Source organism: Empidonax traillii, unplaced genomic scaffold, assembly GCF_003031625.1.
Source record: "Empidonax traillii isolate 1590-97213 ecotype Southwest subspecies unplaced genomic scaffold, ASM303162v1 scaffold164:size861626, whole genome shotgun sequence".
NCBI lineage: Eukaryota > Metazoa > Chordata > Aves > Passeriformes > Tyrannidae > Empidonax > Empidonax traillii.
Window position 1 is genome coordinate 345,636 of NW_020955357.1, and position 20,009 is coordinate 365,644.

Consider the following 20,009-nt stretch of genomic DNA (forward strand, 5'->3'; position numbering starts at 1 on the left):
AAATGAGTGATTTCAAACCACTAGGCTCACCCTGAGGGATAGTTGTGATGCCATGGTGCATGAATTGGAATTTATGGTCAACAGATGAAGGTGGCCAGAGCACACAAGGGTTAGAGCATTTGTCTGGTATGATCCGGAACAGCAGCCTGGTGGCTACTCCTTCAGTCTCTCATGGAGATGTTCTGCCCTGAGTAAGTTTGGGAGACATACTCGAGTCACTAGCTCTTGTTAATAACTTAACTTGCTCTTGTGTCCCACAGGCATGCTCTGCATTTAGTACCTGGTCTGGATCTGCTTTGAAGCTGATGCAGAATGAAACCCAATGCTGAAACTCTAATGAGAATTTGGTTTCTTGAAAATATACCTTCTGAACAAAGTAATTGTTCCTAGTAGTGACCTCAAAGGAACTGTTCATGCAGTAACAGGTCTTTTTTTTTTTGCTGTTGCTGAAGGGGCTTTTTTTGTGTTGCTGTCTGCGCTTCAGATCGTGTTACCAAGATTCATACAGAACAATCAGACTTTCACAGACCAAAATGTAATTTGTATATTAAATTGTAACTTTTCAGGAAAGAGCAAACCTTATATGCTGCTAGATACAGGAAGAAAAATAAGAATGATTGTGCATCTTTCAAAACCAATTTTTAAATATTCTGCAAGGAAATAAGCTACATTGTATATATAGGCTGAAGTCTGAACTAGCATGTTTTAAATCTGGCTGTTTCTGTTGAAGAGAAGATTTTCTCCTTGTAAAATCTTAATGGTTACTGATGTGAAACTTGGATACTGAGAACTGTGGTGTTCATTTGTGCAGACTACTGATAATTTCTGTAGGGTATTCTTGAGACATTTTGAAGATGGACATTCCTAGAAGTTGTTAAAAACATTATTTAACAAGTAAGGTACGTTTATAGACTGGTTCAGGGCATTTGTGTGCCCTGAAATCAGGAAATTGGAAAACAAGTTGCTTCCTTAGCTGCCTGCACGTGGCCGTGCTGGCTGCAAGGTTCTGCGAATGGCAGGAACCCCCACGGTAATTTAGGTCAGTGTGTCTTTGTGTGGCTGTGGGGCTGCGGCAGCTTAACTGATGAGTCAGATTAACTCCCGTTCCCTGGCCTTGGGTCCTGCACATGCCTCTGACTTGCTGCCAGTGCAGCCTTACAAGGGCATGGTGTTGGTGGAGGAGTACAGTTGCACTCAGAAATTAGTATCTATTTAGTGATAGGAGCAATTGAACACCCAAGTAAAGCAGGGTGTATAAAATGAAAGTGTTAATCCTGCAGTTTCATGCCTCCTGTCAGGAAGCATGCAGATGTATAGGGATGAGAGAAAACTCTATATGGCCTGTTTTGTTTCTCTTTTCTCATTTTCCCCTGGTGTGGATGAGGACAGGCTTTTCCTGAACCTAACTCCATAAAGATGTTTTATTTCCTCATTGAAGCTCCTTGCCTCCCATCTCCCTTTGTCTAACTTGGATATACATAAACTATCTTTATTACCCAGCAATCCACGTTCACTTTGTTGAAACAAGCTCTGGAGTTGGCTCAAGTTGCACCAGTTCTTCTTGAGAGCCTCTTTCCTCACCTTAAGCTGCTGGTCGCAGCAGGATTCCCTGCAGTGACAACTGGGATGTGTCCTCTTCCCCCAGGGCTCCCCAGCATATGGTCAGCTCCACAGTAGCCCTTCTACATCGGTCATTCTCTATCCCTCTTAGCACATGAGGTTTATGCTTCAAAGCGTGAGCAGGCTTTGATGCAGAACAGAGGCAGAATTTATATGCTGAAACATCTCTTAGAGAGAATTTATGTGCACAGAATGGTATTCAGCTTTGGAAAGTCTGAGTGGCAACTGTTTACAGAAAGAGAAATTGGGGCAAATTCTTTCTTTGAGGGTAACCCTCCTTTGCTCTGCCCAGAATGTTTTTCTTTTATTTTGGTGGTGTTTTTTTGGCAAGAGGGAAGAGGTGTCCGTGGTTTGGTGGGATTTTTGCACCCTTGTTAATCACAACACAAGAGACAAGCATTGGTCCTATGCACTGAATTATTTACAGGATTTTTTTTTCCATGTATGATCAGAAAAGCCTTAGAAAATAATTGGTGAGGGTAACACATCAAGGAAAAAACATCCTGCTGGATTTGGGATTTTTAAACTAATCCATAAGACCTGTATTGTTATATGTAAAGTATGATAACTTTATAATTGGTGTGTGTGTATTTCGACCACTTGTTCAAAGGTTGTATTTCTCTTTTCAGGCTTATACTTTGGAGAGAGTCACTTGCAAACACTTTATCTGTCACACGTGTACTGATTACCTTTTTTCCTCTCTAGGTAAAAGTATGGATGAAATTAAGAAGCTGCTGCTGTTGGTTCTGGGCTGTGCCGTGCAGGTGAACATTCATGAAAAATAAGCTTTCTTAAAAATAAGCTTTCTTTGAATCTGTTATTTTTTTTTCTGGACTGAGAAAAGCTACCCAAAGATCAGTGCTGTATGAGCAAATCTCGAGTTCAAGACCGCTTGTGAGCTAAATTGTGAGAAACACAATAGGTGAAGGGAAGAAATGCAGGGGAGAGGAAGCACACTGTGTGATAGCAGTACCCTCAATTTGTTGCCAGTGCTTAATCATCCACAGGATGTGTACTTTTGTAACTAAGTAATGCACTTGGATAACACAGTGGGAAGAGATAAGCTTTGAACAGTGTTCCTGATATCAAGATTGTTGTTGGTTTATTTTCTTATGTTTTAAAATAAAAGGGGGAACAGCACGTGTTAGTGCCAAACAAATAGATAGCCTTAACAAGTCTAAACATTTGTTTAATGAATCCTGATTTTACTTGCATAATGTTTTGATTTGGTATTCTGTGTAGAAAATACAAAAATAATAGATACTTTGTATATTAGTGTGGGGAACTTTATGTGGCATTTGTTAAACTGAGAGGCAATGTATATGGGAGACTGCAGAAATGCACAGCAGTTATTGGATAAAGAAATCAGTGTTGTGCCCACCAAACCTCTGAGGCCGTAAACAATGGCTGTGATGCGGGCAGGCCTTTGCTGATAATTGACCTTGTTTATAGGTCTCTCTAGTGTTTTTGTCATGCCTTAGGATACTTACCCTGCTCAGCTGTGTCAGCTCAATTATGTCAGGGTAAAGCTGTCTGTGTATGGCCACTCTGAACTACGTTAGTGTTGCATTGCAGCACAAAGAATTGTTTTGGCAAGCTGCTGTGCATCCTCAGTCCCATTTACTAGTTCTTCCCGGTGAAAGAAATGGTTGAGATTCAGAACCAGGCTCCAAAAGGACACTGTAAATGAGTTTAATAAAAACCTTTAAGTAATGCTTAACTTATTCACAATACAATGTTGTTATGAGAAGGCAATAATGTTAGTGCACCATCACAGATATACAGATACCAGATGTTTGCCTCTTCTAAAGCCTTAAGTAAAAGATTTACTAAAATCTGTTTGTCTGAAATGTCACTCATTTTTATCCAGAATGTTGCGTGTTTTTTATCTAAAGCATATGTTGATTTAGTCCAAGAAGCAATGCTGTGCATTGCTGTGAATAGTACCTAAGGTGATGCATCTCTTTTCATTGCCAAAATTGAGCAAAATACAAACAGCAAAGCAGGCAGGTTAAATGATGCAATGTGAATGTAGGTTTATATTGGTGCAGCTCCATTAGTGAAGCCGGAATGATTTCCTCCGGCTGTTGCCCCACCTCTTGATCTCATTGCATGTTGAACTTGTTTTTTAAGAGCAAAACCAGCCATTTAACTTGGCCTTAATTGTACTGACTGTAAAAAATTTAAATAATTTAATGCATAATTTGGTTCATGTTCCATATGGAGCAATGAAGTGTTATACCTTCCAGTGTGACAAAGAGTAGATCTTGAACAGTCTGTTGTTAGCAGTGTGGGTTGTTTGAGGTTTTGTTTTGTTTGAGTTTGGGTTGGTTTTTATTTTCAATTTCAATGAAAATGATGCAGTAAGTTTTAGGGTATGTACTGCTATTTCAGGGTATGCTTTCTTTTAACAGTGTGAAAGAAAAGAAGAATTTATTGAAAGAATAAAACAACTGGATATTGAAACCCAAGCTGCCATTGTGTCACACATACAAGAGGTGGGATTCTTAGTATTGTCTGTCTTGTATCTTTCCCTTCCTTGACTTAACAGGATTTTTTTGCTGTATAACATTAATGCTTGGAATTTCACAATGGATTAATGAACATTACAAAAAAAAGGAAAATTGAGTATGTTACTGCATTCAGATTATAAGAAGATGATGATAAGTGCTGGGAACATTGCTTGACTCAGTGGTCTTTTAAAGAGATGCAGTGGTAAATGAGATGCCTTGCTTGCCACTTACAGACTATGTAGAAGGAATTGTTGTAAGGATACATGTGTAACATTTACAAAAACCATGTATGTCTTAGGAGCTGCAGTGCCCCTTGCACGATGGTATAAGCACTTGGTCCCCAAGCCCTGAGGTAGGTGAGACACAGGCTCTCAAGTGAATTGCTTCAGTGACCTCTGAGCTTAGATGGTCTTGACAAGTGTATTCTGCAGCTGAAAGTGGACATACACTCTTTTTAAAAAGAAGCTTGATCCAATGACAAACATTTTTGGACTTTCAAGGTTTCTGTAGAAGGAGCAGAATATGAGTAGGTGTTAGGAGCCATCTTACTTTGGAGAGCCAAAGGACAGCCATGTGGAAGCACCCCCTCACTGGAAACAAGACATGACTACGACCAGGTGTCAGTGCATGTAGGAACTTTTTTCTTAGTACTTGAAAAAATAGTTCATTAAAAAAAATTATGATGAACTAAGCACATGGTTACGACAAAAGCAGGAACAGTCTTTAACTGAGCTTGATAGACTTGCCTGATGCTTCTGCTAAATGATTCAGAGGAAATCAGTGTGGGTAAGGTAGCAGTTGAAAGGTACACTGCTAGCAGCAGAGACATTTCTGCTAAAGGCAGCTCTTGCCAGCTGTATCAGCTGCAAACTGCAAATTTATTGAAAGCAGGTATTTTACTGTGAGACATCAACCTAACTGCTCAGTGTGGGATCAGTCCCTTCCCTGTGGTGACCACCTCAGGATCAGTAAGACAGTTGCATGCTTCTCATATGCAAGCACACATGCTATTGATCGTAATATTTGTCTGATCACTTTTAAAAATCAGAATTAATAATTACAAAAAAAAATCCAAATACCAAAAATTACTGGGTAGTGTTACAGTTAGGGTAGTTGCGTGTGTCATTTGTAGCCTGGGTACGGTGAAATGTGATACGGTTTTTAATTTGTCGGTAGAAAAACCTGAGGGATGCAGCATATACAGCAAACAAATTTAAAAATCAACCAGTAGAAAGACACACTTTTTTGTTCCTCCTTCCTAGGTGACTCACAACCAGGAGAATGTCTTTGACTTGCAGTGGCTGGAGCTCCCAGATATGGCCCCAGAAGAACTAGAGTCTCTCTCCAGGAATATGGTTTTCCACCTCAAGAGGCTCATTGATGAGAGGGATGAATGCACAGAAGTATGATGGCTTATCTTTCCCTTATAGAGCCCGTGAGAAGCATCAGATTCCAATCTTTTGTGTCTTGTTTGTGCAGGTTTCTATTTCTTCTGCACCTTCCTATTACACCTTTGAAAATCTGTCGAAGTGTTTTCACTTTTCCATTGATTCTTGTGTAAACACTAAGATGTGGTGAAATGATTGGTGAAGAGGAGCAGCGCAGCCTCTCCTTAGAGTGGAGAGACCAAATATCTCTCCGTGTCTGTTCTGTCATTCATCTTCTAGTGCTTGCTAGTCTCTCCACTGGTATCTACCATCATGGGCTCCACTGTCTTCTCTAGGGTTTTTGATTCATCAATTCCTTTTCCTTCAGTTTTCTGGAGGAGCCTTCTTCCCTCCTTTAGCCTTCTAATTTTCTGTCATGCTTTTGACTGTGATTTTGTTAGTTAAAACTGTTAGTTGTTATAGGTTTTTATGAATCCTTCAAGAAAAGCAGACTTATTTTGGCTTACTTTGAGCATTGGAAGGGGGGAACGTTTTAGTGGTCTGAGCATAGTGGAGATTCCTTCTCTGTGTAACCTTCACTTCTGGCTATCACTTAAAAACTGTATAATGCCAGACTAATAATATTCCATTTTTAAAATATTTTTTAGATATTTTTAAAACAATGTGTAAATATACTGTTACCTCTTGACAGTACATAATCTTCTCTATTTCCAGGTCATTGTAGATCTCACTCAAGAGAGAGATTATCTGCAGTCTCAGCAACCGCCAAGCCCTCTGAAAGCACCAAGTCCAGAGTCTTCACCAAACCCAGCTAACCCTCTTTCCAATGAAGACAAGCAGCACCTCACAGTTGAACTGGCAGACACGAAAGCTAAATTGAGAAGAATCCGGCAGGAGCTGTGAGTCACCAGTGATTTGTGCTTCTAGGGAGACTTGTATGTTGAGTCTTATGCATCCTGAAAGTGCAGGTGCCTGTCAGCTTCAATACACTGGCCTCTACAGAAACTCTCAGAATCGCGTCTTTCCAATCTTTTATTCACAGCGGTTGGAAGCTTGTATGTGTGTTCCACCTTTTCTTCTTCCTTAATTGGTCTTTAAATGCAGAGTGATGGCTACTTCCATTCTTCTTTTTGTGTCTTATTTCTTCCCCCCTTCAAAATGCCAACTGCTAGCTCTGCTTTTTCAGTTCTAGTGGGAAGTCCAGAGGCCAGTGAAGCTATGACAGAAGTAGCACCAGTGAGATTTAAACAGAGGAACTTACTATAACTAGAGTTGCAGACTCAGATCCATGATATGTGTATGGTATCATAAGAAAATTATGAAACTGGCATGACAAAGAAGCCTTGTGTTCAGAATATGCTGGGATATCTTTGCCTTCCTTTACAGATTCCTAGCAGCATCCACATAATATTGTTTCAGGAAAGGAAAACAATTACTAAGGTTTTTCTAATCCTTTTCAGGGAAGAGAAGTCTGAGCAGCTCGCAGATTCTAAACATGAAGTTGAGCAGCTCACCCTAGAGCTGCAAAAAGTAAAACAAGAGGTAAGATGGACGCTGTTTAATAAAATCCCATTTCAGTGTGAGGCTAAAAATACTACTATGCCTGTTTTTTAATGAAGAAATCAAGGTACTCCAGCAATCTGTTTGATGATTATGGCATTGCAGTGCTATGCTTTTCACAAAACTGTTGAGAGCAGTCTCATCTGCTCACCTTTCAAATAGCCCAGTAATGCCTGAAGCTTATGCAGTATCAGGCATTAGTAATGTCAGAGGTCCAACAGGCTGAAGAACCTTTCTCTTTAGTTTTTACTGAGGAGTAAGAGAATTCTCTTACTCCTTAATGAGAAGAAGACTGTTTGTCCATGCTTAGTAGGTAAATGCAAAAAGTTAAAGTACAGGCTTAAAAGCGTTAATGAAGATTTTTCTCCCTGTTTGTTCCTCACTGCTCACAGAATATCCACCTTGCCTCAGATGCTCGCTCTGCCCGAGCATACAGAGATGAGCTTGACTCTCTGAGAGAGAGGGCAAACCGTGTGGAGAGACTTGAGATGGAACTTGTTCGGTGCAAAGAGAAACTTCATGATGTGGATTTTTACAAAGCTCGCATGGAGGCAAGTGAAAATTAGCGGAAAGATTTGCTGAGTAATCCCTAATGTTTGGCTTTTGTTGTGTTACTATTCATGTGTCATTTGTTATTGAGCTGACCATAGCAGAACATCAGAGCAAGTAGAAATTTCATAACATACATCATACCTGTTGACTGAGCAACATTAAAACTTCTTACAGTAGAGGAAGGACTTGGTGCACACAAAACAAATACTCATTAAAGAACTGCTTAGTTCAGCATTGTGTGGCTAAATAAGATAGACATTTTCTGGATACTTTTTCTGGAGAGTCCAGATCTTTAGCTTAGCTTTGGGTAAATTCCCTGTGTTCCAGAGTTGTTCCTTTGACCAACATTTTAAATGTCATGTATAAATTAGCTAAATGAATGTCTGGGTGTTTTTCCTTAGGGGGTTTGCAGCAGATGCAATTGTTGTTAAAATGGCATTTTTAAGGATAATCTCAGATGACAAATGCTAGCCACCCCTTTATGCAACTGTTGCATGGGGTAGAAGGGAGAGAAAATTTGTATTTTCCCTTGTGCCATGAGTAGGGTATGTCAATGAGAAATGTATAGCTTTGTTCCAATAGTAATGTCAGTTACTCAGCTTAGTCACCTGCAGCTATGCCCATCCTGGAATTATTAACTGAATTAGGTTGGAAAGGACCTTGGAGATCATCTAGCCAAACTTATTGCTTACAGCATGGCTGACCTTATGTTCAGGTCAGACTGCTCGTTCTTTCAGTTCTTTGAGACATTCACACCAAAACCCCCAATAATACACATATATAGCACTTCAGCCAAAGTCAAATCAATATCCAGACTTGCTGAACAAATGGAGGTTCAGTAATTGACACCCTCCCTATAAAATGAGATAAAATCCTAGGTCTGAGGGAGAGGGGTGATGTTGCCAGGCCTCTGGCTGAGAACACAGACCTTATTTTTCTGCTCTATAAACTCTACTTTGTAGGTGGTTTTTTTCTTTCCCCTCTCTAACCTAAGGGTTCAGCTAGCTGCTGCTTCTTATGAATAGGATCACTAAAATGGATGGTTATTCAGTGTAGTAAATAGACTACAAAAGCCTGTCTTGCCTCTCGGTAATTCCCAGTTCACATTAGGAAGTATGGAGCCCTGTCTCTCTCTGTTTTCCTCCCTCAAGCTGGCAAATAAGTCCTGTGCTAACCTGGCACAACAGCTATCTGTGTGCCATCCTGGCTTTTCCCTTTTGACTGGCACTGGAGATACTGAGCTTCTACCTGCTGCTCAGATAATTTAGCTGGAGCTAGGAGAGGCACTCTTAGTGTTGTCTTCATCTGAGATCAGGGGAGTAGCTGTTTGTGTTCTTGAGTTCTCAGCCCCCTTGCTTGTCCTAGAGCCAGTGGATTCATGCACAGCTGCGTGCTGATCTTGCTTAGCACAGTGTTCAGTTAAGAGTCCTTCAGTTCCAAATTTCTTCTCTGGCTTTCCTCCCTCCCTTTTCTACCCTGTCAGTTTTTGGTGAAACTACTGAACATCAGAAGTGAGGCCTGGCTCTCCAGGGATACCTCCCTGGAATACTGTTGTGGTTTAACCCCAGCTGGCAACCAAGCCCCATGCAGCCAGTCATTCACTACCCCACCAGTAAGATCGGGGAGAGAATTGGAGGGGTAAAAGCCAGAAAACTTGGGAGATGAGATAAAGGCAGTTTAAGAAGGAAAGCAAAATCCCCACACACAAGCAAAATAAACCAGGGCATTAGTTCACTGCTTCCCATGGGCAGGCAGATGTTCAGACATCTCCAGAAGAGCAGGGCCCATCACACATAACGGTTACTCAGGAAGACAAATGCCATCACTCCAAACATCCTCCCTTCCTCCTTCTTCCTCCCACTTTATATACTGAACACGATGTCATATGGTCTGGAATATCCCTTTGGTCAGTTTGGGTCACCTGTCCCAGCTGTGTCTGCTCTCAACCTCCCATGCACCCCCCACTTCCTTGCCAGGGTGGCAGAATGGGAAGCAGAAAAGGCCTTGGCTCTGTGTAAGCCCTGCTCAGCAATAACAAAAACATCTCTGGATTGTCAACCCTGTATTCAGCACAAATCCAAAACACAGCCCCATATTAGCCACTGTGATGAAAATTAACTCTACCCCAGCTAAAACCACTACAAATACAGTTGTGGGACAAAGAATATTTCCCATTAATATGGCACATTTCTAATTTGGAGCCACAGTGTGACCTGTAGCAGAAGTTCTTACTGTTGGAGAGGCTGAACTTTTCTAATGTGCAAGAGGATTGCACAGCTGTCTGCAGGGTGCTCTGTGGTCTAGAATACCCAGAGAGTTTCACATTCTCACCGCTCCCTCTTCCATCATTGATGAAGTTTTGACGCAGCCATGGACTCCCAGCATTGAGCAGTGGCAACAGCAGGCAAACTCCATTGGTCTCAGGCTGATGCATTCAGAGGATTTCAGAGGGCATGGTTCTGGTTTCTTTTTGGTCATGGAGTAGCACAAAGGCTGTGCATAACAACCAGTGTCCAACTTCCCATGGGCCCTCAGTTTTGTGTTGAATCTGTCTCAAGTTTTTTGCCGCTAGACAGTACAGTGCTGATTCATCTCATGGCATTTACTGGTTGCTGCTTCCTAAACTCTAACTTTTAAGACCTGAATCATGCAAAGCACAACAGTGAAAATGTAGTTGTGTACAGCATCAGCCACTTTTCTACAGTGATGTGATACCTTAAGGCTCATAGGGTCTTGACAAGGTTGTTAATAAGCAGTGCCAAATCAGTAAGTGAGAAGAAAAAGTGGGTTTACTGTTGTGCATCAATGCAGAAAGCTATTAAATGAGCACTTAAAATCTTTTTTCCTTTCTGCTATTGCAGGAAAAGTGCAGAAGGTTCAAGTCAAAGTTTATGTCAGTGTAACACATTTAGGCTTGTGTGTTGTTTTCCTTCTCTGTGTGTCTTGACAGATTGTTCGGGAATAACATTTTAGTTGGACCACTGCTCAAGGAACATGGGGATGAATATGCTCTGGAGCCTTCCTGCTGGGGTGGCTTAATGGGGTCACAACTGTGAATGTGCAGGAGCAGGCTTAACACAGGGCTTCCTCCAAGGAAGTGCTTCTCTGCAGTGTAAAGCTCCCTGCTGGCATTCCTCTCCATTGAACCTTGTGCTGCTCCAGGAGATTAGATTATTTTCTAAAGCCAGTTGCTTTGCCCTATCTTTCTCCTTCTGACCGTAATCAAATTTCTATGCAGGATGATGTGAGGAATCTCTGTGAATTAAAAACAAAAAAAACAACAACAACAACAACAAAAAAACCCCCAACAAAAACCACCAAGAAACCAAAAAACAAAAGCAAAAGCATCACTTGTATGTTTTCATGTGGCTGTTGAAGGCAATGTTTGATTGTCACAAGATGTTAATTGTCAGAGCTCAGTAGGGACAACTTCTGAACTACCTTAAGTCAGGGGTTTGAACTAGCTCTGGATGCATGTGCAAATTCTCTATTTTCAGATTTAAAAAATCTCATTGCTTCTTTAGTTTCTGAAAATGTGTTCCAGTAGCAACATACCCTGATTGTGCAACCACTTACCTCCGGGTTAATTGTAACTATCTGAATGCACAATGCACATTCTTAAAGCTATTTCAGGTTACAGTTGATAGGGCATCAAACCACAATATGTAATTAATTTTAAAAAATGCAAAAGCAGAATTATATTCAGTGTATTAAAAAATTTCCACAGCTGAATTGTTTTTGTTGCTGATTTAAAAATAAACTTAGAGTTACAAAATAATGTTGCTGAATTTGTTAATTAAATTAAAAATAAACCTTAATCCCAGTGGAAGCAGCACTGTGATCACCGTCTGCTGATAGCCTAACAAGTGCAATTTGTAGCCAGATACATTTTTAGGTCAACTGTGTTATCCCAGCAACTTCTGGGAGCTGTTAGTGCTTACATGTTTTATTTAGGACAGCTTTACTTTCCAGGCCTTGAACTGTAGCTCTACAAAGCTCCCACGGACTAATTATTTAAATTATATGAACTTTTTGATATTAAGACAACCTCAGATCATGGTGATCTGTGAGTGAGCAATGTTTAACTCGTCATAGCAGGCATTTCCACCAGGTTACTAATTTAAGATTTCATCAGAACTGCTTTGAACTGGTGTGACTGCCTGTCCTGGGTGCTCAATGGGAAGTGCTTCAGCCTTCATATACTGCAGCTCCCACTGAGGTGTGGTTTGCACCAGAGCCTGGATATGTATGTGCACTTGGCACATGGCTTGACTCTTTATGAGGCAATAAAATGACTGGTTCTTGCTTGGTAGGCAGTTTTATGGGTAGTTCTGAGGTCATGTTTTTGAGGTCAGACACCACCTTACTTCTTAGGGCTGTGGTCCAGATTGAGTGTGATGATCTAGCAAAGTAAACTCTTGGCACGTTGCTGTTTCATTACAGGTATTCTGGCAGCTTACGTAACACCCAGCAGTTTCTGTGCCATGTACTTCCTCTGGTCTGTCAACTGTTTATTGTCAGCCTTTTAAGTTTGCCCCCCCTGAAGTGACCCTGTTAGATCAGACTTGACCCAAAATGCAAGTTCTATAACATTAGTGTTTCAGTATTATTGTTATTTTAGTTACTTGCATACTCAGACGTTTTAATTGAAGATGGACCTCTTCACAAGCACTAACATACTTGTCCTTTAAATGCTACTGGAGTAGGGAAATTTTCTTCTCCCCTGATTTGCAAGTTGGTAGCTGGCCCGCTCAGAGATCAAGGGCAGTATGGTACTGCATAAGGTAGACTGTCCACTTTATGCCATGTACAATCAAGGTGCAACAAAAAACTAAGATTACTAGCTATAAAAGGTTTTTAAATCATGGCCCCCTCTGTGATATCAGAAGGCAGTGGGAGTGACTGTCATCAAACACTGTTAACTTGTTCTTTACATCTATTTTCTTTCTTTTTTTTTTTTTTTTTTAATAACAGAGCCACATAAAGCTTCTTAAGGTTGATTCTATCCCAAAAAAATGAGAAGGTACTTGCTGACTAAGCTGTGAAAGTGATTTGCTCATGCCTGATGATCTTTGAGGAATCTCCTTGGTTTGGATGTTTGTGGTCTGAGAGAGCAGACATGAACGCTGGTGTCAGCAGAGACATCACATTTTGAAGATAGTTTTCCAGGAATAAACTTGTCAAGCGCTTTGTCCTGTCTGTTTGCACATTTTGTGCTTTTGCATATTTCAGTGGAATAGCAAAAATGATGGGTAGAGGTCGGAGTAATGAATGACAAAACAAAAAGTTTCTTTAGAGAATGAAATAATCTGTTTTTTGCCCGGTTGTAACTCTTTTTGGGAAAGATCCTTACTGTATCCATTTAATCTTTGAAATGCCTGTCAGTTCCTGCCATAGAACATTTGTCTTGGACTCAAGACTTACCTAAGAATCTACAAAAGTAAAAGCTAGCCATGAGGTATTGTAGCTTGAAATAAGACGTATTTGATACATATATTTAAAACATGACCAAGAATACATCGTGGGATTTTTTGCTTTGGACATTTCGTGTTTCCAGAGATAAGATACTTGAATGCACAGAGTTTCATTTGTTGTTTGCAAGGAACCTTTAGAGTGCAATATAATGAACTTCTTTCTAATGCTGTGACTACAGTAAAATAATAAATTAAACTTTTACTCAGTAAAACCGTATCCAAAAGCTATAATGAGTAAGCAACGTGTGCAGTTAATGCTCATGTGTTTCATAGGGAAGTGGCAGGGAGTGTTAAGTGGTAAGTATAAAACAACTTCCTCTGCTCGAGTGAATCAAAATTCTGTTCATGAGAGAGAGAAACCTTATTCAGACATTTATACAGAAGGTACCATATGTATTGATGGATAGTGTTCCCCAACGTGTTTTGAATACACTGTAAGTAAAGTTTCGAATACCTTGTAAGTAAATAATTTATTTTGAAGCAGAGTAAACAGGGGACTACAATAAGTTGGCTAAGCAATTGGTGCTGTAACAGTGAAATTGGAGTTGAACAGTTGCTCTTCTGTGTCTAAAGTCTCTTTGATGCACCTCTTGATCTAGCCTCATATGAAATAAAAGGAACTCTATTAAACTTCTAAAATTCAGGAAAAAAAATTAGATTTACCTGCGTTAATGGCCCACAGTTAATAAAACATGCTCTCATCTCCCATTACAATATCAGGTAAAAATTTTTATGAAACAGAGAAACATGTCAGACTTCTTTCTTGTGTTTTGCAATGTCGGTTTATGAAAATCACTTAGTTATGAAAATTAAGTAAGAAATTAACATTGTTACTTTTTCCCTTAGGAATTAAGAGAGGATAACATTGTACTAATTGAAACAAAGGCCATGCTAGAAGAACAGCTAACATTGGCAAGAGCTCGTGGTGATAAACTGCATGAATTAGAGAAGGAAAATTTGCAGTTGAAATCCAAACTTCATGATGTGGAGCTGGTATGCACTTTCTTTTTCATTATGCTAATTTTTAATTCTGCTTTTATGCTAGGTTACAGAATTAAGTCACAGAAACCGTTGGGACAGGCAAATAAATCAGTAGTACATTTAAAGAGTTTTTTATATTAGGTTTTGTGTACGTGAATTCTTGAAATATTAGAATGTTAACAGTGTAAAAATTGCCAGTGCTACTTTGTGTGAGACTGAATTTAATTTTATGCAGGAAAGTACATCAGAATTTTAAAATACAGATTGCTTTTGCATGTATTGATAATGGAGATACTAAAATCTGTTAGATAAGTAGAAATCTCTAAGATGTAGGAAATGAAATCTACTGTAGAAAATGATCTTTCTTGTTGGAAACAAAATCTCCAGCCACTACAGAGTATTTAAGAACACATTACCACTGTAAAAGACCCAAAATTTGTCTCTGTGTAAATCAGAGATATGATTTATGGCTTCATAACAAAGAAAAGTAAGAAGTGGCAGATTGTCTACAAACAAAAAGTAACATTGGATTTTAAAATGCCACTGTAAGTAATAAATACTCTTTCATCTCTTGTATTTTAGTTAAATCCTTCTCTCTCCTTACAAAGATGTTGAGAATGCTGTGTTGGGTATTGTTTTAATCCCAGTGGACATCAGTAACAAGTGATGTCCCTTACGGGTCAGTTACAAGTGATGTCCCTTAGGGGTCCATACTGGGACCAGTGTTATTTAATAACTTCTTTAGTGACACAGACAAAGGGATCAAGTGCACTGTCAGCAGATTTGCAGATAACACCAAGCTGAGTGGTGCGGTTCACTCTCCTGAAGGACGGGATGCCATCCAGAGGGACCTGGACAAGCTTGAGAAGTGGGCCCATGAGAATCTCATGTTGTTTAACAAGGCCAAGTGCCAGGGGCTGCACCTGGGTTGGGGTAACCCCCAGTATCAGTCCAGGCTGGGGGGTGAACAGATCGAGGGCAGCCCTGCTGAGAAGGACTTGGGGTGCTGGTGGATGAGAGGCTGGACATGAGCTGGCCATGTGCACTTGCAGCCAGAAAGCCAAACGTGTCCTGAGCTGCATCAACAGCAGTGAGGCCAGCAGGGCGAGGGAGGGGGTTCTTCCTTCTGATGAGACCTGGAGTGGTGCATCCAGCTCTGGGGTCCCCAGCAAGGAGGGACTCTGTTGGAACGAGTCCAGGAAAGGACCACCAAGTTGATTAGAGGGCTGGAACACCTCTGCTGTGCAGAAAGGATGAGAGAATTGGGTTTGTTTAGCCTAGAGAAGCAAAGGCTCCAGAGTTACCTAACTGTGGCCTCCAGCACCTGAAGGGACCCTACAGGAAAGATGAAGAGGGACCTTTTAAAGGGGCATATAGTGACAGGGCAAGGGAGATGGCTTCAAACTGAAAGACAGTAGGTTTAGTTTAGATTTTAGGAAGAAATCCTTTACTGTGAGGGTGATGAGGCACTGGAATAGGTTGCCCAGAGAAGTTGTGGATGCCCCATTCCTAAAAGTGCTCAAGATCAAGTTGGATGGGGCTTTGAACAATGGGGTCTAGTGGGAGTTGTTTTTTCTCATGTCGGGGGGGGTTGGAACAAAATGATCTTTAAGGTCCCTTTCACCCCAAGCCATTCTGTGGTGTTCAGGGCATTAAAAGGGTTGTGTCACGTTCAGCTTTTCCAAAGTGGCTGAAGATTTTGAATTATACTTTCCTAAGTGACTTGATGAATTTTTGTGTAATGCTATCTGAAAATTTGGGAACAATTTTCCTCTGAAGTGGGAGGCATCACTTCAGCTCTCACAAGTATGACTGGCCCAAATAGTTCACAAGAAGGAACAGGAGATTTGTTCTCCAGATCTGTTTCCTGGAGTTAAACTCAAATTATGAGGTAGATGTTACTTACTGGTCCATATGACTGCATCCAAATTTGACACCATGAGTTGAAGCCCAGCAGAATTCAGGGTTCTATCTGCAGAGTTTCCAGGATGTCAGTACATGATGCTACATGTTTTTGAAGAGCTTAGCTCTGGAGAGAGCTTGAATCCAACCTGCCTTACTAGTCCTGGCTTGTACTGACCTTGTCATCACCTGGTAGGTTCTCATTGCCATCACCCTCCCTGACTCTAAACAGGGCCACTTGGTTGTCTCTGCTCTACATTCTGTGGCACCAGCCCACAGCAAACATGTAATGCTGTACATGTATTTCAATGTAAAAATACAGTGTTTAAGGAGATTCTTCTACCCTGAACATATATCATGCTCCTAGCAGTTAACCTAGAATCTTACAGATAAGCTGAACATGCATTTTCATTCATGTGTGTCTTGCTCAGGACCGGGACACGGACAAGAAGAGAATTGAGGAGCTGCTGGAGGAGAACATGGTCTTGGAGATTGCACAGAAACAGAGCATGAATGAGTCTGCACACCTAGGCTGGGAACTAGAACAACTGTCTAAAAGCACAGATCTTGCAGATAGTGAGTACCAACCGGGGCAGCTCTTGTGTTTGTGGTCTATTTCAGAACAGAGGGGTTGGTTGATTGAGATGGGAACAGAAGTTGAGTCCAAGCTTGGAGAACTTCCCTCATTCAACCACTTGACTTTGACTGTAGTCTTTTGAAACTTCTGAAATGTATTCCTCTACTTTATTTCACTTTCTTTTGATGAAAGCATCAAAATGTTTTCCTTTTGTTTTGTTCATCCCTGAGAGAGTAATTTTTAAGTAAAATAATAATTTTAAAAAAAGAAAACTTTGTAAATGACACAGCAGAAATGTCACGCTGGATATTTCTAACTGAATGGTTGGGAGGAGTCTGTGATCTTTAGTATTCTTTAGTACAATTAGTACAGACAATTAACTGGTCTTTAAGTCCCAGGAAGTAGTGTATGCTGAAGTCATTTATTTTTACTAGATACTGAAAAATGTGTACAGTTAAAATAACTGGCTGATTTTTTTCTTTGAATGGTTGATTTGATTTCCGTAACTATCACAAACATTACTAATTCTTCCTTCACTAGACAGGTTTTAGCATTAGTTTCTGTGTTTAACATTCATTCTGTCTATTATAGCAGCCTAAATAACAATGCTAAATGGAACTTGGGAAATACAAGCTATTTCCTCTAAATTCAAGGTACAGCTTTTATTGAGTGCTCACCTTATTTCTGCTAAGACTTGCATGTTTGGCTTTGTGTACCAGCAACAGTTTAACTTGAAGACAGAGGAATAAATTAGAGTAATGAAATGTTTTCAGTAAAACTGTCTAGAATAGTTTTGTTTTGTAAATCTTGCTGTCTAGGATCCTCATTCTCTTCACTAAGATTAATGGCTAGGTAATTGTTACTTTTAAATAATAATCCTGCAAAGCAGGTTATGTTAGCCTGAGAAGAGAATGGCACTCTATTTCTCCTTCCATGTAATCAAGGATATTACTTATTGTATTAGTCAGGGGGAAAAAAACACCATTCTCTCAAAGCTTACAAATTTTGATAGAATTTCAGGAAGATGTAAAAATATCTTATTTTCTGGCCTGTTTAAAATACCAAGTTTTGTCCCCTTCCTGATTTGGTTTCACTAGTAATGTAGTAGAAGAAAGGATGCTAGTTTTATTTTGTTACCTCTTATGTATTAATTTCTGTCAAACATAACTTTCAAAATTTGCTTGAGGGATTTAAAAAACATGAAAAAACCCAAGTTCCTTCACAGAACTGATGCTTAGCATTTCAGCAGTGGAGCTCCAGAAACTCTGATTAACCAAAGAAAAAGAATAAGAGGAACTGAGAACATAAGTAAACTTTTATATTCAGTAGAAAAAGAAAAAAAAAAAAGTAGTGAAGGAACCCCAAATTTAAAAAAAACTCAAAATCATTAAACTTCGAACTTTTTAATTATTTCATGGAAGTGCCTGTCCTACTTTTACAGTAATTCTCTTTAAGAAGTTTTATTTCAATGCATGTTGCTGTTCTGAATGCAGCTTGTTTGTAGAAATAGAGCCAGACTGCAAAGCCCTTTTGGAAAATCTCCTGTTCTTGCCTTTCAAATTGAGTCTGCAGGGGTGACAGGTAGCATAAGATTTTACCACATAGTTTGGAATATTTTACAAACTAATTTAAAAAATAAGTAGGGGGAAAAGTAATTTTTATGGTCTTTGCTTCAGAACAGAACTCAACTGGAGTATTTTTTGCTAATGTTTACTATTTGAGTTTTCACTTGACCAAAATTCTCCAGTTGATGTTCTATAAAAGAGACAAATAGGGTTTTACCATTTCAGAAACTTGCTAGAGTGAAGTGTTCAGTGTGCTGTATGTAATAGTGCTGATTATTTAGGAGGAGTCATTAATTTTCTTAGACTTCAAGACAATGTTAAAGTCAGTTTTGTATGAAATGTGGTTTTGAGGTGATGGGCAGCAATTATTCCATGGGAAACAGAAGTTTGCTCTTGTAATTATTCAAATGCTGAGCAGAGAAATTAACAGAACAGTGAGGCTTGAGTGGTGAATTTTAAGGCTGAGAGGTCCTGAGACTTTTGATCTACAAACATTTAGAGTAAAATAACATCTATTGTAAAACTTGAGTAAATTTTGTTAGTTCTGAAACTTCAAGTTCAGACACTTCTCTGATCAGCCTTCTGATGGATGTCCTATACCTGGATACCTGATTCTAAATTATCCTCTCTGATTCAGCATATTCTTGGTGAAGTAGCTGTGAAGATAAGCAATGGAATTCTCCTTTGTAAGAATTATTTCCATGACTAAATATGATTGAATACCTGAGTTTTCACTAGCTCTTTTCCAAAGGAGGGCAACAAAGATGGTGAAGGACCTTGAGGGGAAGCCATGTGAGGAGCAGCTGAGGGCACTTGGTTCAGCCTGGAGAAGAGGAGATTGAGAGGAGACCTCATTGCAGTCAACAATTTTCTTGTGAGGGGAAGAGGAGGGGCAGGCACTGATCTCTTCTCTGTGGTGTGAGCAGTGACAGGACCTGAAGTTGTGTCAGGGGAGGTTTAGGTTGGATATTAGAAAGAGGTTCTTCACCAAGAGGACGGCTAGGCACTGGAACAGGCTCCCCAGGGAAGTGGTGACAGCACCAAGCCTGACAGAGTTCAAGAAGTGTTTGGACAATACTCTTGGACACTTGGTGTGACTCTTGGGGATGGTCCTGTGCAGTGCCAGGAGTTGGACTCGATGATCTTCGTGGGTCTCTTCCAACTCAGCACATTCTGTGATTCTGTGATCTTCCTGTTTTAGCAAACACTTTGCAGTGGTTTACTTTTTGCCTCAATTTGTTTCCTCTGATGAAAGTATGAGATAGTATCAAAGTATATTTTGCTACTGACATTAGACATGCTGCTAACATGACTAAAGCAAATTTAAGAAGAGTTAGGAAAGTAAGTAACTGTATAGATGGCTATCTGTTCAGATGGTTATCTGTTCAGATACTATCCTATTTGTTAAAGGTCTTAATAGTTATCTGTGAAAATGGGTTCTCTTTTTAACAAAGTGTTTATTTAAAAGTCAAGCTGAAATTAGATGAATCTGACTGCAATAATCTTCCTACAAGTGAATCTTACACACCCCATAAGGAGATGTTTGTGAATTGATTAGTGCCACCTTCTGATTCTCCTGTTTCAACAGCCAGAAAGTCCTTTGTGTTTGAGTTGAATGAATGTGCTTCCAGTCGCATACTGAAGCTAGAGAAGGATAATCAGAGCTTGCAGAACACCATACAAGAGCTGAGAGATGCGTCCCTGACCTCCAGAGAGAGCAGCCTAAAGTTTGTGGAGCTGGAAAAGGAAAATCAACAGCTTAGCAAAAAGGTAATTTGGTCACAGGAACAGAGCTCTTCAGCTTTTAACACAGTGCATGAAGGGCTGCACAGCATTCTTGAATGACAAGTGATTGCAGGGAATTCACCCATGTTCCC

General features: G+C 40.0%; 1 protein-coding gene across 4 annotated transcripts in view; it reads left to right on the top strand.

The window, feature by feature from the left end:
* Positions 1-20,009, top strand: part of CCDC88C (coiled-coil domain containing 88C) — a 100,894-nt gene that overhangs the window by 48,591 nt on the left and 32,294 nt on the right. For all 4 annotated transcript variants that reach the window (XM_027885317.1, XM_027885314.1, XM_027885315.1 and 1 more), the window contains exons 5-13: positions 2,326-2,384; positions 4,035-4,118; positions 5,396-5,536; positions 6,236-6,420; positions 6,982-7,063; positions 7,474-7,632; positions 13,954-14,100; positions 16,422-16,566; positions 19,721-19,902. In XM_027885317.1, the coding sequence (XP_027741118.1) occupies positions 2,326-2,384; positions 4,035-4,118; positions 5,396-5,536; positions 6,236-6,420; positions 6,982-7,063; positions 7,474-7,632; positions 13,954-14,100; positions 16,422-16,566; positions 19,721-19,902 (1,184 nt within the window). The remainder of the gene's footprint in view (positions 1-2,325; positions 2,385-4,034; positions 4,119-5,395; positions 5,537-6,235; positions 6,421-6,981; positions 7,064-7,473; positions 7,633-13,953; positions 14,101-16,421; positions 16,567-19,720; positions 19,903-20,009) is intronic.